Source organism: Lynx canadensis, chromosome X (genome assembly GCF_007474595.2).
Source record: "Lynx canadensis isolate LIC74 chromosome X, mLynCan4.pri.v2, whole genome shotgun sequence".
NCBI classification, from domain to species: domain Eukaryota; kingdom Metazoa; phylum Chordata; class Mammalia; order Carnivora; family Felidae; genus Lynx; species Lynx canadensis.
Window position 1 is genome coordinate 121,720,570 of NC_044321.2, and position 24,766 is coordinate 121,745,335.

At 36.5% G+C, this 24,766-nt stretch overlaps 1 protein-coding gene across 3 annotated transcripts in view; it reads left to right on the plus strand.

Moving 5' to 3' along the window:
- BRCC3 (BRCA1/BRCA2-containing complex subunit 3) overlaps nucleotides 1–24,766 on the plus strand; it is a 64,944-nt gene that overhangs the window by 21,147 nt on the left and 19,031 nt on the right. For 2 of the 3 annotated variants that reach the window (XM_030305478.1, XM_030305480.1), the window contains one exon: nucleotides 16,963–17,037. The exons of the other annotated variant lie outside the window; for it this stretch is intronic. In XM_030305478.1, the coding sequence (XP_030161338.1) occupies nucleotides 16,963–17,037 (75 nt within the window). The remainder of the gene's footprint in view (nucleotides 1–16,962; nucleotides 17,038–24,766) is intronic. 3 annotated transcript variants of the gene reach the window in all.

Genomic DNA, 24,766 nt, shown 5'->3' on the forward strand with positions numbered 1-24,766 from the left:
GGAAAAAGTGTAACCTAAATACAAAGCAATTAGAAGGAAGGAAATCATAAATGTTAAAGTTGAAGACAAGATAAGGAATAGAAAAACAGTAGATAAAATAAACCAAAAGTTCTTTGAAAAGATCAACAAAATTGACGTATCTTTAGCTAGATTGAAAAAGAAAAATGAGAGAAAACACAAATAACTAAAATCTGAAATAAAAGCAGGCTACTACTACTGACCTTCCGGAAATAAAAAGGATTATAAGGTAAAACTGAACAATTGCATGCCAACAAATTAGATAGCCTAAATAAAATGGACACATTCCTAGAAATACACAAATTGCCAAAACTGGCTCAAAAAGAAAGAAAACTAGAGCAGACTTATAAAAAATAGATTGAATCAGTAGTCAAAAACCTCCTGACAAAGAAAACTCCCAAGACCAGATGACTACGCTGGTTAATTCTGCCACACACTGAAAAAGCATGAACACTAATCCTTCTCAAAGTCTTCCAAAAAATAGGAGAGAGTACTTCTCACTCATTCTTTGAGTCCAGCATTACCCTGATACCAAAGCCAGACAAAGATATCACAATAAAAAAGGAAGAAAAAAATTACAAAGCAACATTCCTTCTGAATACAGATACAAAAATTTTCAGGGAAGTATCAGCAAACTGAATCTAACAGCAGATTAGAAGGATTATATACCATGACCAAGTGGGATTTATCCCAGACATACAAGCAAGTTTTTTTTAATGTTTATTTTTGAGAGAGAAGAGAAAGGATGTGCACAAGCAGGGGAGGGGCAGAGGGAGGGAGACAGAGGATCTGAAGTGGGCTCCGCACTGTCAGTAGAGAGCCTAATGTGGGGCTCGAACCCACGAACCGTGAGGTCATGACCTGAGCCAATGTTAGTTGCTTAACTGACTGAGCCACCCAGGTATCCTACAAGCAAATTTTAACATAAAGTCAATTAATGTATATGAAGGAAAAAACCCCACATGATTATCTCAGTTGGTGCAGAAAAGGTATTTGACAGATTCCAACACAGTTTCATAATAAAAACACTCAAAAAACTAGGAATTTACAGGATACTCCTCAATATTTATGGACATTTAAGAAGACTCACAGCTAGGGGTGATTGGGTGGCTCATTCGGTTGAATGTCTGATTCTTGATTTCAGCTCAGGTCATGATCTCATGGTGGTGAGCTCAACCCTGCCTTGGGCTCCGTACTGTGCATGGAACCTGCTTAAGATTCTCTCTCTCTCTCTCTCTCTCTCTCTCTCTCTCTCTCTCTCTCTCTCTCAGAAAACAAAAAGCCTACAGCTAACATTTTACTCAGTAGTGAAAGAGCGAAAACTTTCTAAGATCAGGAACAAGAAAAGTTGCCCACTTTCACCACTGCTATTCACCACTGTACTGGTAGTGCTAGCCAAGACAATTAAACAAAAGAAATAAAAGGCATCCAAGTTGAAATAAGAAGTAAAACTATCTGTATTTGAAGATGACTTGATCTATATATATATATATATATATATATATATATATATATATATATATAATCAATCCCATACAAGTCCCCCAAAGCTATTAGAGATAATAAAAAAATTCAGGAAAGCTGTAGTGTTCAAAATCAATATACAAAAATCAGTTGTATTTCTGTACACCAGCAAGCAACAGTCCAAATAGGAAATTAAGGAAAAAATTCCGTTTACAGTAGCATCCAAAATAATAAAATACTCAGGACAAAATTTAACCGAGGAAGAGGGAGACTTGTAAAGTTAAAAATAGAATACACTGCTGAGAGAAATTAAAGAACACCTGAATAAATCAAAAAGCATCCCAATGTTCATAGACTGGAAGATTCAATATCATTCAGGTGACAATACTTCCCAAAGAGACCAACATATTCAATACAATACCTATTAAAATTCTAATGGCCCTTTTTACATCAATTGGAAGAGATGATCCTAAAATTTATATAATAGTGAAAAAAGAACAGAGTTCGAGGAATCACACTTCAGATTTCAAAACTTGCTACAAAGCTTCAGTAACCAAAACACTGTAGATCTGGCATAAGTATAGACCTATAAATCAGTGGAATAGAGTGGAGTCCAGAAGTAAGCCTGTATACCTATGGCCAATTGATTTTCAATAAGGGTGCCAATGTCATTTGATGAGGAAAGAATAGTCTGTTCAACAAGTGGTGCTGGGGCAACTGGATATCCATATCTAGTATAAACAAAAAATAAGTTAAAATAGATCAATGACCTAAATAGAAGAGCTGACACCATAAAACACTTAAATAAAACATAGGGGTAAATCAATACATTAGATTTTAGATGGAATCTTAGATATGACACCAAAGGCATGAGTAACAAAAGAAAACATCAAGTGGATTTAAAAAAATTAAAAACTCTTGTGCCTCAAAAGACATTATCAAGGGGCGCCTGGGTGGCTCAGTCGGTTAAGCATCCGACTTCGGCTCAGGTCACGATCTCACAGTCCGTGAGTTCGAGCCCCGCGTCGGACTCTGGGCTGATGGCTCAGAGCCTGGAGCCTGCTTCTGATTCTGTGTCTCCTTCTCTCTCTGCCCCTCCCCCATTCATGCTCTGTCTCTCTCTGTCTCAAAAATAAATAAAAAACGTTATAAAAAAAATAAAAAAAAAATTAAAAAAAAAAAGACATTATCAAGAAAGTGAAAAGACAAGCTACAGAATAGGAGAAAATATTTGCAAGTCATATCTATTATGGCTCTAGCATTCAGAGTATGTAAGGAAGTCTTACAACTCAACATCAAAATGACAAACAACCGAACTTAAAAATGGGCAAAAGATTTGAAAAGACCTTTCTGAAGAGGATGTACAAATGGCTAGCAAGTACATGATAAAATTCTCAACATCATTAGTCATTTGGAAAATGCAAATCAAGACTAAAATGGGATAGCATCTCACATTTGGCTAAGTTGAGCATAATTTTTTAAATGGAAAATAAGTTGGCAAAGGTGTGGAGAAATTGGAACCTTCAGATGTTGCTGGTCAGAATATAAAATATGGCCACTGTGGAAAACAGTTTGGTTGTTTTTCAAAAAGTTAAAAATAGAATTATCTTATGACTGAGTAATTGTATTCCTAGGTACATACCTAAAGGAATTAAAAGCATACACTCAAATATATGCATCGACATGAATATTCGTAGCAGCAGTATTCACAATAGCTATGAGATGGAAACAATCCAAATGTTCATCAACTGATGAATGAATAAGCTAAATACGGTACAGTTTTCCCTTGAACAGCATGTGGATTAAGGGTGCCAACTCCCCGTGCAGTAAAAAATTCATGTATAACTTTTGATTCCCCAAAACTTAACTCCTAATAGCCTACTATTGACAAGAAATCTTACTGATAACATAAAGTCAATTAACACATGTATATATATTATATACTGTATTCTTACAGTAAAGTAAGCTATGGAAAAGAAATTGTTAATAAAATCATAAGAAAGAGAAAATACATTTATAATACTGTAGTGTTTTTATAAGAAAAAAATCCTTATATAAGTGTATCAACACAGTTCAAACCCATGTTGTTTAAGGGTCAACTGTATATCCATTGAAAGGAATGGATAGATTCAATGGAATATTACTCATCCATAGAAAAGGAATGAAGTGCTGAAACATGTTACAGCATGGAAGAATCTTGAAAACATTATGCTAAGTGAAAGAAGTGAAACACAAAGGTTACCTATTATTTATTTATATGAAGTATTCAGAATAGCTAAATCCATAGAGACAGAAAATTGGTGGTTGGCATGTGCTGAAGGGAGGGAAGACTGGAGAGCAGGTATTTAATGAATATGGTGTTTTATTTTGGGGCGATGACATGTTTTGGAGCTAGTTAGGGGTTGTGGTCACACAAAATTGTGAATGTACTAAGTCCTGAATTGTTCACTTTAAAATGGTTAATTTTATGTTCTATGAATTTCATGTCAATTTTTTAAAACGGGCAAAGGACTTGAGTAGACATTTTTCCAAGGAAGATATATGAACGGCCAGTAAACACATAAAAAGCTGCCCAATGTCATTAGTCTTTAGGGAAATACAAATAAAAACCATAATGATTACATACTATTTCCTACCCAGTAGGTCAGCTATAACTTTTTAAATGGAAAATAACATGTCACCGGGACTGTGGAGAAAGTGGAACCCTGATGCATTGTTGTGGAAAAGTTTGGTGATTCCTCAACAATTTACATATAGAATTAACATATGACCTAGCAATCTACTCTTAGGTTTATACCGAAGAATTGAAAACAAGTGTTCAAACAAAAAACTTGTACTTGAATACTGAATAGCAGCAGTTTTCATAATAAAAATTAGAAACAGCCCACACATCCATCAACTGATAAATGGATAGAGAAAGTGTAGTGTATCCACACAATGGGAAATTTCGGTTATAAAAAGGAATGAAGTACTGATAAGTGCTGTAATATGGATGAACCCTGAATACATGCTAAGTGAAAGAAGCCTGACACAAAAAGCCACATAGTATGAAATATGCAGAATAGGCAAATCTGTAGAGACAAAAAGTAGATTAGAGAAGAGAGACAAATAGAGAATATATTTGTTCATTATCCCTGCCGTAAAAAAAATCACAGGCTGGGTGCATTCAACAACAGAAATGTATTTTCTTACAGTTCTGGAGTCTAGAAGTCCAAGAGATGTTGGCAGGTTTGATTTTCTCCTTGGCTTGCAGATGGCTGGCTGCCTTCTCACTGTGTCCTCACCTGACCTTTCCTCTATGTGTACACACTCTTGGTGTCATTTTGTGTGCCCAAATTTCCCCTTCTTATCAGGGCACTGGTCAGACAGGATTAGGGCCTGACTTAATGGCCATGGTTACTTTAATCACCATTTAAAGGTCTCTCTCCTAATATAACCACATTCTGTGGTCCTGGTCATTAGGGCTTCAACATATGAGGAGGAGGGCGGGGGCACAATTTAGACCATAACAGGAAGTGACTGCTTGATAGGTATGGGCTTTCTTTTTGGTGTGATGAAAATATGGAATTAGTGGTATGGTTGCAACAACATTGTGAATGTACAAAAAGTCACTGAGTCACACATTTAAAAATGGTTAAAGTGATGAATTTTATGTTTTCTGAATTTTACCTCAATTAAAACAAAGAACAGAGCCATGTCATTGTAGTCACAGAAGTAGAGTAGAAATAATATGGTGCTGAGAAAAGTCCACTCTCTGTACTGGAAATCTTAACCAGTGCAATAATGCAACAAATACAAGGCATAGACTGGAAAGGAATAAATAAATTAATCCCTATTTGCATAGGTCATGGTTGTTTACATAGAAAACCCCAAGGAATCAAAGAAATTCCTAGAACTAATAAGTGAATGATGTCACAGAATACAGTGTGAATGGATAAAATCAATCATGTTTGTATATGCTAGTGATGTAAAATTAGAAATAAAATTTTAATGGTACCATTTATAATATTTCCAAAAATGAAAGTTATGTATAAATTTATCAAAACATGTATCAAATGCTTATGCTGAAAACCATAAAACATTGACAACGGAAATGAAAGAAAACCTAATTAAATGTAAATACATACCATCTTTATGGATTGGAAGACTCAACATAATAAAGATTTCATTTCTCAAATTAACCTATAGATTAAGAACAATAGTAATCAAAATTTCAGCAAGGTGTTTTTTTCTTTAAAGACAAATTGACTCTAAAATTTATATGGAAAAGCAAAGGAACTTACATAACTTAAACAATTTTGAAATGGAAGAATAAAGTTGGAGTAATTGCACTCCCCAATTTTAAGACTTGCTATGAAGCTACAATAACTGGTACTGGTTAAGGCATAAATACCTAGATCAGTGGAACAGAATGCAGTTCAGAAGTAGGCCCACAGAAGGATGGCCAATTGATGTTATACAAAACCAAAAAAGCTATTCAGTGGAGAAAGGATAGCATTTTCCACAAATGGCATTAGACAATTAGACTACTGTCCACAAAATAATGTCAATCTAAACCTTCTATCCAACTTGATATAAAAAGGGATCATGGGTCCAAATAGAAAACATAGAAGTATGAAAGTTTTATAGGAAAAGAGAAAATCTCATGTTCGGTTTGCCAAGAACTTATACATGGACCCAAAAGTATTTTCCATAAAGGAAAAATTTGATAAATGAGACTTCATCAAAGTTAAAAACCTTGCGGAGCGAAAGAAACTTTCAAGAGAATAAAAAGAGTAACTACAGAATGAGTGAAAATATTTGCAAATCACATAGGCATAGGTATACGAGTAGGCATAGGTATACTATACGGGCAGGATACGAGTATAAAGGGATACCATGAGGGAGTTTTTTAGGGTGGTTGATGGAAAATGCATGCTCATTAAAGTGGTTCCTGGAATCTATGTGTTAAAATTCTTTGTACTCCCTACACTTTTGACTATACGACAAAAGGAAATAAAAAAGTTGTAAGTCATTAGTACATTTGTGACAAATAATTTGAAAATCCAAAGGAAATGGGTGATTTCTTAGGAAAATATACCAAAGTTCATTTCAAAATAGGAAACATATTTCCTGCGATTATCAGACCTGAGACCAAAAATGGTGATTAAGGATCTATGATTTTAAAAGGCATCAGGTTTATGTGGATTTACAGCTGAATTCTGAGTAACCTTTGAAGGATTGATGGTTCTAATTCAGTTTACACATCTTTCCAGACCATGCAGAAAGGTTAAACGCTCCCTAATTTTTTAAATAACTAGAATAGTTTTAACACCAAAACCTGATTAGAGGTAGCATAGAAAAAGGAAACTACTGGGTGCCTGGCTCAGTCAGATAAATGTCCAACTTCAGCTCAGGTCATGATCTCACAGTTCGTGGGTTCAAGCCCCACATCGGGCTCTGTGCTGACAGCTCGGAGCCTGGAGCCTGCTTCAGATTCTGTGTCTCCCTCTCTCTCTGCCTCTCCCCCACTCATTCTCTCTCTTGCTGTCTCTCAAAAATAAACAAACATTTAAAAACAAAAGAAAAAGGAAACTACTGACCACTATCACTTAGAGGTGTAAAAATTCAGAATAAAATATTAACAAATCAAATATAACAGTGTTCATAGGGAATAATACAGAATGAGCAAGTTCAGTTTAATCTGGAAATACACGATTCCTTCAGCTTCAGGAAATCTAAATGTAATGTACTTCATTATATCAACAGATTAGGGGAGAAAAACCATAGATACTGGGAAGACATTGACAAAAGTCAGGTTCTTGATGTGCCTCCTCTCATCTAATTTTCCCAACAACCATGTGCCCCCTTTTACTGATGAGGAAATGAGTTCAGAGACTGAGACTTCCTCAAATCTGGCATACAGGGCCATTCTAAATGTCACACATTAATTTTTTGCCAATCTGACAGCCTAACAGTAAATAGAGTGCCCATCTGAGTTGCCCATTCATATCCCTGGCTTCATTTTCTATAGAGTTGTTGCATTTTTTTCATGCTGATTTGCATGATTTCTTTATATGTTTTGGAAATTTCATCCTCTGTCAGGTGTCTTGCAAATATTTACCTCCAGACCTACTTTGTTATTTTATTTATGCCTTTTGTCTCTCTTCTTTAAAAGAGAGACATTATTATGGTTCCCCAAGACCATAAATATAGGGTTAAGTTTTTTGTTTTATCATTTTGGTTTCATCTGGAACTTAACTTAGTTAACCTCTTGTAGTAAGATCTCTAGTTGTCCTCACATGACACCGATTTGTGACCACAAAGTAACCTGGGGAACAGGCAGTGGCTGAAGGCACGTGGCCTTAAGCCAGCCAGCCTTGTTTGAGTCCTGAAGCCACCTTTAACTAGGTGTGTGACTTTGGGAAAATAATGTGAAGCTATGAGAGCTTATGGAGTAGGGATGGGAGAGTGGGAGCCACTGTGGCTTAGAAGTCCCGTGTCCACAATTAGGGTCCCCTCCATTCTGTCCCCGTGCCAGGGACAGGGCCCAGGAACAAGAAGCGTGTGCACTTGAGCTTCGGCCATGGCTCTGACTTGTACCCTCCTAATCCAGGTGTAGGAAACCACCCCGGGCATTTTATCAGAAGCCAGGCCCACTTAGTCACACACCTGATGGTCAAGCTTTCTCAGGTTTCAAGGGGAACTGAACTAAAAACCTAATCTAAGGCCATTTCCTCACCTTGAAGGAGAAAGGATTTGGGAATCCTGTTTTCACAGTACAATTTCCAGAACAAGGAGGAGACAATACATGGCAGCAAAACCAGCAAATCTATACTATAGTAGTTCTTGTTAAATCCATAATTTTTGTTGCTTTTCTCATTGGTATGGACATACGTATGAAAGTTGAATGGCAGACTCGAGTGGCAAACATCCCTGTTTTTTCGAACTCTAGCACGAATACTTCTGATGTTCTGTCAACTGTGGATGTTATGATTTTGTGGTAGACATCCTCTATTCCTTCATTAACTTAAGGAAATTTCTAGTTTGCTGAGAATTTTTAATCATGAATGTCTCTAGTTTAATCAAATGCCTGCTTGTCATGTCCTCAATTGACAATGAGGCTGTTTTCCCCTTTAGTTAGTAAAGGTAATGATTCACATGGAAAGCTTTTTTTTCCTCAAAAGAGCAATTATGCAAAAAAGGCAAAATTACATTGAAAGCTTTTTAAACAGCAAACTGTTTTCACATTCCTGCTATAAGCCCCGCTTTACCATGATGTGTTGTTCTTTTGATACAAAGTAAATCCTGTTTGTTAATATTTGGCTTAAAATGTTACATCTATGTCCATAAATGAGAGTAGCCTAAAGTATTCTCGTCTTGGATTTCTTTTGTCTGGTTTTGGTTTCAGGATTATTTTATTAATTTATAAAATGAGTTGATTTTTTTCCCTTTTCTGGAAAGACAATATAGCATAATAAATAAGAACATGGCTCTGTGGCCACACGCTTTTGTTGGAATCCTGAGTTTCTACCATCTTGACTTCTAACACGGTAGGTTATTTTCTCCTGTTTTTGAATCGTTTGTAAATGGAATAATACAATGTGTACTCTTTTGTGCCTAGCTTTTTAATTATTATTTTAGAGAGAGAGAGTGTGCAAGCAGGGGACAGAGACAGAGGGAGAGAGAGAATCTTAAGCAGGCTCCACGTTCGATATGGAACCCAATGTAGGGCTCAATCCCATGACCCTAGGATCATGACCTGAGCTGAAATCAAGAGTTGGACGCTCAATCGACTGGGCCACCCAGGCATCCCTGTCTAGTTTCTTTCAACCAGTGCTGCTTATGAGGTTCATCCATGTTGTTACATGAAGCAATGCTGTGTAAGTATTCCATTGTATAAGTATATCACAGTGTATTCATTCTGTTATTGGGAGAGAGTTGCAGTTTTTAAAAGGCTCTTACCATTTGTACTGCTATGTATTGGCATTTCTGTCGGGTGCATACTAAGGAGTGGAACATATATGTATATGTTCAGCTTTAACAAATAACACCAACAGTTTCCCAAAGTCTCACTCCCAACAACAATGTTGGAGAGTTGCTTTTTCCACATCCCTGCCAATAGTTGGTACTGTGTGTCTTATTTATTTTTGCCATTCTGGTGAGTGCATAGTAGTGTTGCTTTAGTAGTGGCTTTAGTTTGCATTTTGTTGATCACTAATAAAGTTGAAAACCTTTCCACACATTTTATAGCATTTATACATGGATACAGTCCTTCAGTTATATGTGGATAGATTCCTTGGGTTAAGCCCTATGTTCATAGCCACAAAATTAAAGTCAAACAATCAGAATGTTTTTATTTAGGTTCATAATGGGTATATAAAAATTTATTAGGTTGTATCAGTCAAAATTACATTTGGTTGGCAACTAAGCACAAACTGCAAAAATAGTACCTTAAGTAAAGTTAAATTCTCCATCACAGAAGTAAACAGATAGACACTAAATGGTTGTTACTAGGGGCAACAGGCATCTTCTGTCTTGTTGCTCCATTTTACAGGGTCTCCAAATAGCCCAAGAAGGATGATAAGCTTTCAGGCATACCATGATACTCTAAACATCAAATGAAGGAAGTTTTAAAAAAAAGATCCCCTGGGGCGCCTGGGTGGCGCAGTCGGTTAAGCGTCCGACTTCAGCCAGGTCACGATCTCGCGGTCCGGGAGTTCGAGCCCCGCGTCAGGCTCTGGGCTGATGGCTCAGAGCCTGGAGCCTGTTTCTGATTCTGTGTCTCCCTCTCTCTCTGCCCCTCCCCCGTTCATGCTCTGTCTTAAAAATAAAATAAACGTTGGAAAAAAAATTAAAAAAAAAAAAAAAAAGATCCCCTTCTTTTTAAGGAATCTTCTAGGTAGTACATATAACTTTTTTGTAAATGAGGCCTTTTGTGTACTAAGAAAGAGGATATTTAGAGCAGTTGCTTTTATACAGGATGTGTTGGAGACAAATCAAGAAGTAAAAGCTGCATTCCCTGCTGCTACATAGATTCTCACACACACTGAGTAGTAAAGACTGCTGCAGAATTCAACCAGAAACTGTAAGGAATAAACATTGTGATAGGAAATATCAGGGATGTAGGAATTCATGAAAGGAAAAGGACAACCTAGACAGAAATGGAGAAAATATAACCCAGGAGCAGAATAAACATTCAATGAATGAATGACTACATAATTGAAAGAATAAATGAACATTCTATTCATCCCTTTTTTCAGTTGAGAACAGCTTAAAGTTACACAATACTGTGAGGGAGTTACTTTAATGTTTAATTGCTTATAATGATGGGTTTCACTTTGGGGGCTTAGTTCAAATACACACACACACACACACACACACACACACACACACACATATGTAATCAGTTGTATACTTTGCATTAATAAACATCCATTTTGAGTGGCACCAGGGTGGTTCAGTCGGTTGAGCGTCCAATGTCGGCTCAGGTCATGATCTTGCGGTTCGTGAATTTGAGCCCCATGTTGGGCTCTGTGCTGACAGCTCAGAGCCTGGCGCCTGCTTCGGATTCTGTCTGTCCCCCCGCCACCCCCCACCTCCAAAACTAAATATTAAAAAAAGAATTCCTTTTTAAAAGAGACAAAACACATCCTCTTTGAAATCTGTACTCCTATCTTTCTCAAAAGGAATAAAAGTGGGATGTCCCCAGTTATCTTAAGGATCTTATAAGCCGTTAATTAATGGCTTATAAATGTCCCAGTTACACCAGATCCTCCCTCCCCTAAATGCAACATGCCTGAAGCCTATAGGTATTGCATATCTAGAGATAAAGCCAACCTCCCACCATACAGAAACATGATAATGAAAAAATAACCTTAAAAACAACACCCATTCATCTTTGTGATATATCCATGAGGGAAGCTCTTGCAAGAAAAGAATACTACAGGTGAATATCCCTAATGAACAGGGATACAAAAATATTTTTTAAGCTTATTTTTATCTATTTTGAGAAAGAGATAGCAAGTGGGGGAGGGACAGAGACAGAGGGAGACAGAATCCCAGGCAGGCTCCACACTGCCAGTGCAGACCCTGATGCGAGGTTCAAGCTCACGAACTGTAAGATCATGACCTGAGCCGAAACCACAAGTCAGACACTTAATGGACTGAGCTATCTAGGTGCCCTGGGATGCAAAATTCTTTAATAAAATACCATCAAACTGAATTCAACAGCACATTAAAAGGGTTATACACCATTAACAAGTGTACAAGTGTGATTTATCTCTAGGATATAAGGATGTTTCAACATATGCAAATAAATCAATTTGATATACCATATTAACAGAATGAAAGATTAAAACCACATGACCACCTCAATTGATGGTGAAAAAGCATTAAAAATCACCAAAATAGGTAGAGAAGGAACTTAATACGATAAAGGCCACACATGAAAAGCCCACAGCTGATATTATAATCAATGGGGGGAAAATTGAAAGCTTTACCTCTAAGATTCAGTGCAAAGAAAAGATGTCCACTCTTGCCACTTCTATTCAACATAGTACTGGGTGTGTTGGAGCAATCATATAAGAGAAAGAAAAGGCATCCAAGTCAGGAGTAAAATTTATCTTGGATTACAGATGACACGATCACATATGTCGAAAATGCTAAAGACTCAACAACAACAACAAAAACTGATTAGGAATAATAAACTCCATAAAGTTGCAGAATACAAAACCAATATATAAAAATCAGTTGAATTTCTAAACACAAACCACAAACTATCCAAAAATGGAATTAAGAATACAATCCCCCCCCCCAAAAAAAAAGAATACAATCCCATTCATGATACCAACAAAAAGAATAAAATACTTGGGGATAAGCTTAACCAAAGTCAATTTCAGTACACTGAAAATTATAAAAACATTAATGAAGGAAATTAAAGACACAGGTAAATGGAAAGACATGCCATGTTCATGGATTGGAGGAATATTGTTAAATGTCCATACTACTGAAAGTGATCTAAAGAGTCAGTGCATTCTCTATTAAAATCCTAATGGGATTTTTTACAGAAATAGAAAAAACAGTCCTAAAATCATATGGAATCACAAAAGACCCCAAATAGCTAAAGCAATCCTGAACAAGAATGAAGGTGGAGGCATCACACTTAGTGATCTGTAAATACATTACAAAGTTACTGTAATCAAAAAGTATGATACTGATATAAAAATTGACTTCTAGACCAATGGAACAGAATTGAAGGCCCAGAAATAAATCCACACATCTATGGTTGGCTGATCTTCAAGAAGCGTGCCAAGAATACACAATAAAATGAATAAATGATTTTTGAAAAACTGGATATCCACATGTAGAAAAATGAAATTGGACCCTTCATACCATATAGAAAAATTAGCTCAAAATGGATTAAAGACTTAAACGCAAGACCTAGAAACATTAACTACTAGGATAAAATTTAGGAAAAAAGATTTTTGAGTTAGAACTTGGTAATGATTTTTTTGGATATGGCAACAAAAGCAAAAATAGACAACTGGGATTTCATCAAACTGGAAGTTTCTGCCCAGTAAAGGAAACAGTCGACAGAGTGAAATGGAAGCCTGAAATGGGAGATTAGGGGTTAATAACTAAAACATATAAGGAACTTGATAACAACAACTCGACCCAATTAAACATGCAAAGGACTTGACATTTCTCAAAAGAAGACCTACACATGGCCAACAGGAATTTGAAAAGGTGCTCAATGTCACTAATTATCAAGGGTGTGTGTATATATATATATATATATATATATATATATATATATTATCAAGGATGTATACACACACACATACAATGACTATGATTGAGCATTAATGTAGAAGGAAAATCTTAACATTTTCAACATGAATGAACCTGGAGGACATTATGCTAAGGGAAATAAGCCAGACACAGGAAGATAGATACTGAATTATCTCACATATATGGAACTAAAATAGTCCAGTCCTAGCAGCAGAGAGTACAGAGTAGAATGGTGGTGGCCAGGGCTAAGAGGTGGGGGAAATGGGGAGATGTTGGTAAAGGGTACAAAGTTTCAGTTACGCAAGATAAATTCTGGAGAGCTAATGTACAGCAATGTGACTATAGTTAACAATATTATATACGTGAAATTTGGTAAGAGAGTAACTCTTGTGTTCTCATCTCACCCACAATTGAACCTCTTTTTAAAATTATTTATTTAATGTATTTAATATATTTTTTTCACAATGATACCTCAATAAAACTGTTCATTGAAGTACAAAGCACTGCTTTCCTCTGAACTTCTGAATGACTTAATTTGAAACATTTTAAGTATTAAGAACAAACTTATTTTTGTAGGATGGTGAAAATTAGTGGTCTAAAAAAATTGTCGGAGGGAAAACTTTTTAGCTGGAAATTATCCTCCATGTTAGTTCCAGCAGTTTCAGAATGTGTTTGCCATTGTGTTCTCAGTAAATGGTGCTTCTCCTGTAAAGGAGAAGTGCTACTATAACGGGAAAAAAGAGAAGAATTGAATTCTCAGTCACTAGAGCCTAAAGTGCTTTGAAAGATCACTGAGTGTCTTTCTTAAATTTGAGTCTGTGGAAGTAAAGTGACTTATCCAAGACCATGCAGCTGGGCAAGTGCAGGGCCAAAGCTTACCCTTGTGTCTCCTGAGAATGTCAAGGCCCAAATCTATCTAAATTAAGAAGGCACTGATGAGGTCATCAAAATCATCAATAGAAGCACTGCTTCTGCACTCATAGAAACAGGCTTTTTAATGTTTATTTACTTATTTTGAGAGAGAGAAAGTGAGCGAGAGTAGGGGAGAAGCAGAGGGAGAGAGAGAATCCCGAGCAGGCTCCATGCTGTCAGCAGATGAGGGGCTTAGTCTCACAAACTGGGAGATCATGACCTGAGCAGAAATCAAGAGTCAGGCGCTTAGCCAACTGAGCCCCCCAGGCGCCCCTAGAAGTAAATTTTGGGCTAGAAGCAGATGATCCTTCTCTTCCTTTGTTTGAATTCCTGAGCCTTATCCTTGTCTTATCTTACTCTCCTTTAAAATTTTTGCTTCTGACTTTATTGGGTTACAAATGATCTAGAATATACATATAAATCAAGTTTAGGGCTAGAATGTCATCACACATAAAATAACGGAGACACCAATGAACAATGAAAATTATGGCGCCCATTGAGTGTTCTGGGGGTTTTTAACCACCTTAATCTTTAAGACCTTATTTTAGCTGCACAGTGCTATTTTTTTTTCTTGCTTGTTTGTTCATTGTTCATTTTTAAAACTGCTTTTTCAAGGCATAATTGATATATACACAACTGTACATATTTAATGAATACAATTTGATGAGTTTGGACATATGTAAATAGATGTCATACCATCACTCTAATCAAGGTAATGGACACATCCAGTACCTCCAAAGTTTCCTTGTGTCCTTTGTGGGTTTTTTTTTTTTTGATTCATTTTAATTTTGTTTTTCTGGTAAGAAGAGAACATGAGATCTACCCTCTTAACAGAGTTTGAAGCGCACTGTACCTTATTGTTAACTACAGGCAAATCTTTAGAACTTATTCATGTAGCATAACTGAAGCTTTATGCCCCTTGAATAACAACCCCCCCCCCCTTATCCCTACCCCCGTCCCCTGGCAACCACTATTGTATTCTCTGCTTCTAGGAGTTTGACTGTTTTTAAAAATATGTTTAACTTTCTTTGTAGCATTTTTCCCTAACACAAATTAGTCATTCATTTATTTACAGTCTCTTCCCTCCATTACACTGTTATCTCCATAATTGTGGGGATCTAGTCCATGTTGTTCACTAGTGCTTAGAGCAGGGCCTGCCACATCATAGCCATTCAGTAACTCTCTTGAGTGGTTGATTGTGTGATTTGTTTCTTTAAGTATGTCCCCTTTTCCATCGCTGATGCTGTTTACTTGTGTTTTCTCTTTTTTTCTTGCTTGTGTTGCCAGAGGCTTATGTATTTTGTTGGTTTTTTTCAAAGGTCCAGCTTTATGTTCTCTAGATCAATTCAGTTTGTTAGCTTTTTAAAAAACTTCCACTCTTCATTAATTTCTTCCTTCTATTTCATGTACGTTTTATTGTTGCTGTGTTGTTCTTATTATTTTTATCCTAAATTCATGAGGTGAAAAGTAGGCTCATTTTCTATCTCCCTTGTTTTCTCATAAATACTTCTAAGGCTATACGTATTCCTCCTCACTGTGGCCTCATTCCAGAGGTTTTGATGTGTGGTAGTTACAATGGCTTTTGTTTGTTGGTTTTTTTACTTCTGATTTGTGTTTCCAGTCGTTATTTTCTCTTCAACCTAAGAGTTATTTAGAAGTGCATTTAAAAATTTCCAGATTCGGGGCGCCTGGGTGGCGCAGTCGGTTAAGCGTCCGACTTCAGCCAGGTCACGATCTCACGGTCCGTGAGTTCGAGCCCTGCGTCGGGCTCTGGGCTGATGGCTCAGAGCCTGGAGCCTGTTTCCGGCTCTGTGTCTCCCTCTCTCTCTGCCCCTCCCCCATTCGTGCTCTGTCTCTTTCTGTCCCAAAAATAAATAAACGTTGAAAAAAAAAATTTCCAGATTTGTTAGTTTAGGAGTTTTTTTTTTTTTTTTTTTGCTATTACTTTAATTTTTAACACATTATTATAACTGTGGCCTGTGTGATATTGGCTTTATGGAAATTTTTTGATATTTCCTTTGTTACCTAGAAAAGAGGTTCACAGATGACAGCCTGTAGGCCACATGGGCCTGGTGCCTATTTTGTAAATTAAGTTTTATCGGAACACAGCTACACTCATTTGTTTACTGGTTACAACTGCAATGCTGAGTGGTTGGGATAGAGACTCTGTGGCCTATGCAGCTTAAAACATTTCCTATCTGGACTTGTCATAAAAAGTTTGCTGGACTGCTAACTTAAAACATGGCCAATTTTTGTGACTTTTTCCTAGGGATCAAAAAATACGTGTATTGTCTTTTGGGTCTCAGTCCCTTATATCCTTGTTAGAATAAGCTGGTTAAGTTATGTTGTAGTGATCCTTATATCCTTTCTCATAGTTTGTGCTTTTGATTATACATATCTGAGACAGATGTATATAAATTTCCCATCCACTTGTATATTTTAGTCAGGGTTAGCTTTAGGTATTTTGAGGCTGTGTTGTTATTGCATAAAGAGCATATAAAGGTTCATAACTATTATATGATCCTGTTGTGTTTTCCTGCATAAAATATGTAATAGCCTTCTTTGCCCATTTGTGCATTTATTTATGCATGCTTTCTAGAGAATATTATTGTTCCTGTCAGGTTTAGGTTGAACTAAATATATTAGGGAAATAATAAATAACAGTTTAAACAAGAAAGATTATTTCTTTCTTGAGTAGAAGTCTGGACATAAGTATTCCAGGGCTCTATGATGTCATCAGGGACCCAGGCTCCTACCTTCTGCTTCACCATCTTGGTATATGGTTTCCATCCTAAGGTCCCCTCATGGTCCACGAGACTTCTGGAGTTCCAGCCAGCACATCTCCATTGAGGGCCAGAAGGAAGAGGAAAGGTAGGAGGGCAAAAAGGGGCCCATCCTAGCTCAGCCAATTTCTAATAAGTGACCTCAGAAGTCCCAGAAAACAATTCCATCTCCTTCTCATTGGCAGAACTTAGTGAAGCAGTCACACCTAAGCTACCAGGGAGGCCCATCAGGTAACTTTACCTTGGCTAAAAATGGGCATTCTGTTACCAAGGAGGAAGGTGACACTGCACATTTTGGATTAGTCAGTCAGCAGTCTCTGCCACTGCCTGTTGCATGTTGTAGTTCTTGTTACTAGCATTTTCCTTTTATAACTTTTATTGTCAACCTTCCTCAGTTATTTTGTTTCAGGTATGTTCCTTATAAATAGAATATAGCAAGATCTTGAGTTACTTGGTTTTAAACAATGAGAGCATCTGTCTGTTAATAGGTGAGTGTAACGCATTCACTTTATTATCGTGGCTGATACATGTGGCAGTGTTCCTGCAATTACATTTTTGTCTTCTGTTTGCCATGCTTTCTGTTTAATTCTTTTTATGTTTCCTACCATTTGTGACACTGAGTGAGTTTTCTGTTTTTTCTGTTTTAGAAGTTGTATTTACTGCTTTGATTCTTTTAGTTATTACTCTTAATGTTTTTTAACATTCGTTTCTTAAAATAATTTCAAATTTACGGAAAAGTTGCAAGAATAGTACAAAGGATTCCTGTGTACCCTTTACACAGATTCCTCAAATATCAAAATTTTATCATATTTCATTATTATTTTTTTTCTTTATACCTATGGATGGTTTTTCCTGAACCATGTGAGAGCTAAGTTACACACATGATTGACATTTCCTAAAGAACCGGTACATTTTCTTACATAAAAAAAATAAAATAGTTTTAGGACATTAAACTTCATATAATACTATTACCTAATCCACAGATAGTATTCAAATTTTACCAGTTTTCCTGATAACATTCCTTTATTTTGGTCCAGATGCAGCTTCACACACTGCATGTAATTATCATGACCTGGAGTCTCCTTTGATCGGAAACAATTCTTTTGCCTTCTGTGAACATTGTATTTTTGAAGATTGTAGGCCAGTGATTTTGGAAAATGTCCCTCATTTTGGGTTTGTTTACATTTTATCAAAATAAGCTTCAGATTAAGCACTTTTGGCAATAACACCACAGAAGGGATGTTGTCTTCTTCTCAGTGATTTGTATCAAGAGGCACATGCTATCAATTTGTGCCATTATTGGTGGTTTCAACTTTGACCAGATGCTTAAGGTAGTGTCTATGAGGCTTTTCCACTATAAGGTTACTATTCTTCCCTTTGAAATGAGTAAGTATATTGTGGGGACTTTTACCATTCATCAATGATTCTTTCCTAAATTATTTATTACTAAGATGGTTCTCAAAAGCAATGTTCTAATTCCATCATTCCTTTTACATTTACCAGATGGCATTCTACTCTCAGGAAGGGCTTTCCCTGCCCATCTGTTTATTTAATCATTTATTTATTAAAAAATTTTTAAGGCTTATTTATTTTAGAGAGGGAGAGTATGTGCATGTGCGTGCAAGCAGGGGAGAGGCAGACAGAGGTGGACAGAAAAGTGGGCTCTGCGCTGACAGCAGAGAGCCCGATGCAGAGCTCAAACTCACAAACCATGAGATCATGACCTAAGCTGAAGTCAGGCGCTTAGCCGGCTGAGCCACCCAGGCGTCCCTCATTTATTTATTTATATTCATGTGTGTATCTGTATTCTTTATTTTATTCAATGGGTTCTAATCCATTATTATCATTAGCTATTTTGAGGCACACATTGTTTCAGAATCAACCAGTGGAAGCTCCTCCCATGTTCTTTTGCCATATTCTCCTTATTCTTTGAGTACTACTTGATTTTCTGGCACAAGATGTTCCACCTTCCTCTTGTTCTTTCCCGGATTCAGCTCTGGATTCACCATTCCTCCAAGGAGCCCGGGTTCCTTTTATTTTTTAACAGCTTTATTGACGTATAATTGACATACAATAAACTACACACATTTAAAGTATATAATTTGCCAATTTGCCAATAAATTATATTTAAAAAATAAAATGATGTAAAGATCAAAAAAGTATATAATATGATAAGTTTTCACATGTGCACACCTGTTTATACCATCACCACAATCAAGATAATGAAAATATCCATCACCCTCAAAATGTTCTTCGGGTCCCTTTGTAATTCCTCCCTCTCATCACTCCGTGTCCCTCCTCCAACCCCAGGAAACCCTGATCTGTGGTCACTATAGAGTAGCCTGCATTTTCTTTTTTTTTTTTTATATATATATATGAAATTTATTGACAAATTGGTTTCCATACAACACCCAGTGCTCATCCCAAAAGGTGCCCTCCTCAATACCCATCACCCACCCTCCCCTCCCTCCCACCCCCCATCAACCCTCAGTTTGTTCTCAGTTTTTAACAGTCTCTTATGCTTTGGCTCTCTCCCACTCTAACCTTTTTTTTTTTCCCTTCCCCTCCCCCATAGGTTCCTGTTAAGTTTCTCAGGATCCACATAAGAGTGAAACCATATGGTATCTGTCTTTCTCTGTATGGCTTATTTCACTTAGCATCACACTCTCCAGTTCCACCCACGTTGCTACAAAAGGCCATATTTCATTTTTTCTCATTGCCACATAGTATTCCATTGTGTATATATACCACAATTTCTTTATCCATTCATCCGTTGATGGACATTTAGGCTCTGTCCATAATTTGGCTATTGTTGAGAGTGCTGCTAAGAACATTGGGGTACAAGTGCCCCTATGCATCAGTACTCCTGTATCCCTTGGATAAATTCCTAGCAGTGCTATTGCTGGGTCATAGGGTAGGTCTATTTTTAATTTTCTGAGGAACCTCCACACTGTTTTCCAGAGCGGCTGCACCAATTTGCATTCCCACCAACAGTGCAAGAGGGTTCCCGTTTCTCCACATCCTCTCCAGCATCTATAGTCTCCTGATTTGTTCATTTTGGCCACTCTGACTGGCGTGAGGTGATATCTGAGTGTGGTTTTGATTTGTATTTCCCTGATAAGGAGCGACGCTGAACATCTTTTCATGTGCCTGTTGGCCATCTGGATGTCTTCTTTAGAGAAGTGTCTATTCATGTTTTCTGCCCATTTCTTCACTGGGTTATTTGTTTTTCGGGTGTGGAGTTTGGTGAGCTCTTTATAGATTTTAGATACTAGCCCTTTGTCCGATATGTCATTTGCAAATATCTTTTCCCATTCCGTTGGTTGCCTTTTAGTTTTGTTGGTTGTTTCCTTTGCTGTGCAGAAGCTTTTTATCTTCATAAGGTCCCAGTAATTCACTTTTGCTTTTAATTCCCTTGCCTTTGGGGATGTGTCGAGTAAGAGATTGCTACGGCTGAGGTCAGAGAGGTCTTTTCCTGCTTTCTCCTCTAAGGTTCTGATGGTTTCCTGTCTCACATTTAGGTCCTTTATCCATTTTGAGTTTATTTTTGTAAATGGTGTGAGAAAGTGGTCTAGTTTCAACCTTCTGCATGTTGCTGTCCAGTTCTCCCAGCACCATTTGTTAAAGATAGCCTGCATTTTCTATGGGAAAATATACATATGTATAGAATCATAGAATATGTACTCTTTTTTGTCTGTCTCATTTCATACACCAGAATTATTTTAGGATTCATCCATGTTATAGCATGTATCCATAGTTTACACCTTTTATTACAGAAAAGTATTAAATTATATAAATAGTAGCACAATTTGTTTATCCCTTTGCTTGCTGATAGATATTTGAGTTAATTGCAGTCTTGGTTTACTACAAATAAAGCTACTTTGAACTTCTGTGTACAAGTCTTTGTGTGGATATGTGCTTTCTCTTCCCTTAGGGAGATACTTAGGAGCACACTGGCTGAATTATATGGTACACGCATATTTAACTTTCTAAGAAATTGCTAGACTATTTTCCAAAACAACCTGCTTATATTTTTGACTGGGATTATATTGAATATTGATCATTTTGGGGAGAATTGACACCTTAATAATATTGAGTGTTCCAATCTATGAACATGGCATAAGTCTCCGTTTATTTTAGGTCTTTAATTTTCTCAACAATGCTTTGTAGGTTTCAGCATACAAGTCTTGCATATCTTTTGTCAGATTTATCCGTACACATTTCATATCTTCATCCTATTGTAAATCCTATTGTTTTAATTTCAATTTCCTATTCTTCATTGCTACTATGTAAAAATACAATTGATTTTGTATATTGAGTTTATATCCTACCTTGCTAAACTTATTTGTTAATTTAGTACCCTATTTGAACAGTCCATTGGATTACCCACATAGATTTTCATCTGTGAATAAAGGCAGTTTTTACTTCTTCCTTTCTAATCTAGATGCCTTCTGTTTATTTTTCTTACCTTACTGTACTCATTGGAACCTCTAATAAACTGCTGAATACAACTGGTGAGAGCAGTCATGGTAGCTCTGTTCCTGATCTTTGGGGAAATCATTCAGTCTTCTACTATTAAGTATGATGTTACCTGAAGGTTTTTTTCCCTTACTGATTTGAGGAGGTTTCCTTCTATTCCTAGTTTATCGAGAGTTCTCTTTTTCTTCAGTAATAAATGTTGCATTTTATCCAATGCCTATTTGTATCTATAGTGCTTTTCTTTTTTAGTCTGTTAATATTGATGAATTACATTGACTGATTGTTTTGATTGCTAAACCAACTTCGCATTCCTGGGAAAAACTCCATCATTCGTGATGAACGATCCATTTTATGTACTGCTAGATTTGATTTGCTAAAATTTTGTTCACAATTTTACATACGTGAGAGATATTAGTTTGTAGTTTTCTTGTAGAGTCTTTCTCTGGCTTTGGCAGCAGAGAAATCCTGACGTCAGAAGGAGAGTTCAGCAGTATTGCCTGCTTTTCAATTTAATGGAAGAGTTTTTGTAGAATTGATATTCTTTCTTCCTTTTTAGTAGAATTCACCAGTCAAACCTTCTGGGCCTGGAGTATTCATTGTGGGAAGATTTTTAACTACCAATTTGATTTATTTAATAGATATAGGGCTATTCAGATTATATAGTTCTTCTTGAATAAGCTTTGGTAATTTGTGTCTTTCAAAGGACTTATTTCATCTAAGTGGTTGAATTTATTGGTATAAAGTTGTTATGATAATATCTTTTATTGCTTATTATCTGTAAAATCATAGTAATGTCTCTCTCATTACCATATTGGTAATTTGTTTCTTTTTTCTGATAAATCTGGCTAGAAGTGCAATAATTTTACTGGATATGTCAAAGAATAACCTTTGGTTTCATTGGTTTTCTCTGTTTTTCTGTGTACTGTTCCATTTATGTCAACTCTGATATGTTATTTCCTTCTTTTTGCTTACTTTTTTTTTTTTTTAAATTGAGAGAGAAAGTGCAAGTAAGCGAGGGTGGAGTAAGAGAGGGAGAGGGAGAGAATCACATGAGGGGCAGAGAGAGAGAGAGAAAGAAAAGTGAAGCTCATGTTCACCCAAAGCAGGGCTCAAACTCACCTGATGCAGGACTCGGACACACATACTGCAAGATCATGACCTGAGCTGAAGTTAGATGCTTAACCAGCTGAGCCACAGACACCCTCTTTTCAGTTACTTTGAGCTTCACTTGTTCTTTTTTCTATTTTTTTAAGGTGGATGGAAGCTGAGTTTATTTGAGATCTATTTTCTTTTTTTCTATATAAATTTGTGTAAATTTCCAAGTATTCCTTTAGTTGTATCCCACAAATCTTACTGTGTTTTCATTTTTATTCAGTTCAAAACATTTTGTATTTTTCCTTTTTGACTTCCTGATTAATCCACAGGTTATTTATTTAGGTAGTTTTCTGTTTTGTTGAGATATAAACAGAAGAACATTGTATAAGTTTCAGGTATAGAGCATAATGATTTGATACATGTAAATATTGCAAAATAATTGGCACAAGTTCAGTTAACATTGGCCACCTTGCATAGTTACAAATTGTTTCTTTTGTATGTGTGATGAGAACTTTTAAGATGTACTCTCTTAGTAACTTTCAAACATATAAGACAGTATCGTTTTTGTTTGTTTTAGAGAACGAGAGAGAGAGAGAGAGAGAGAGAGAGAGAGAGAGAGAGAGAGAGAAAGAGCGCGCGCAAGTGGGGAAGAGGGGCGGAGGGAGAGAGGAGAGAGGGAAAATCCCAAGCAGGTTCTAGCTGTCAGTGCAGAGTCTGATGTGGGGCTTGATCCAATGAACTGTGGGATCATGACCTGAGCCAAAATCAAGAGTCCGACACTCAACTGACTGAGCCACCCAGGTGCCCCTATGATACAGTATTGTTAACTGTAGTCATCATGTTCCACATTACATCCCCAGGACTTATTTATCTCCTAATTAGATGAACTTGTCTATTAAAGAAAATGGTTTTAAAATTAGATACTAAAGTCAAAACCAACTCTATGCGCCATACAAGAGTCAAACAAAATACAAAGATTCAGGAAGGCTAAAACTAAAGGTATGTGGGAACAGTAATACGGCGGGGCTGCAGTCATAGCCAGAGCAGGACCAAGGCAAGGAAGTCCACTATTGCACGATTTCTTCTCTTTTTTTCTTTTTTTTGGCATATTTTCAGTGAGATTTTTTTCCTTATTTTATTTTTTCAAGTTTTTATTTAAATTCCAGTTATTTAACATGCAGTATAATATTAGTTTCAGGTGTGCAATACAGTGATTCAACACTTCTGTACAACACCTGGTGCTCATCACCACAAGTGCACCCCGTGATCCCCATCTCCTATTTTACCATTCCCCACCCATCTCTTCTGGTGACCATCAGTTCCTTTTCTATAGTTAAGAATCTGTTTCTTGGTTTCTCTCTTTTTTTCCCTTTCCTCATTTGTTTCTTAAATTCCACATATGAGTGAAATCATATGGTATTTGTCTTTCTCTGACTGACTTATTTAGCTTAGCATTATACTCTCTAGCTCCATCCATGTCATTGCACATGGCAAGATTTCATTCTTTTTTTATGGTCAAGTAATATTCCATTGTTTGTATATGTGTGTGTGTGTATGTGTGTATATACATATATATACACACATATACACATACAACACACACACACACACACACACATACCATTTCTTCTTCATTCATCAGTTAATGGACACTTGGGCTCTTTCTATATTTTGGCTATTGTAGATAATGCTGCTGTAAACATTGGAGTCATGACGCCCTTTGTATTTGTATGTTTGTATTCATTGGGTAAACACTTAGTAGTGCAATTAGTAGATAATAAAGTAGTTCTAATTTGTAACTTTTTGAGGAACCTCCATACTGCTTTCCACAGTGGAGGCACCAGTTTGCATTCCCACCAACAGTACAAGAGGGTTCCTCTTTCTCCACATCCTCGCCAACACCTATTGTTTCTTGTGTTGTTGATTTTAGCCCTTCTGACAGATGTGAGATGATATCTCATTGTAGTTGTGATTTGTATTTCCCTGATGATCAGTGATGTTGAGCATCTTTTCATGTGTCTGTTGGCCATCTGGATGTCTTTTTTGGAAAATGTGTATTCATGTCTTCTGCCCATTTTTAATTGGATTATTCATTTATTGGGTGTTGAGTTTTATAAGTTCTTTATATTTTAGATACTAATCCTTTATCACATATGTCATTTGCAAATATCTTCTCCCATTCCATAGGTCGCCTTTTAGTTTTGTTAATTGTTTCCTTTGCTGTGCAGAAGTATTTTAGTTTC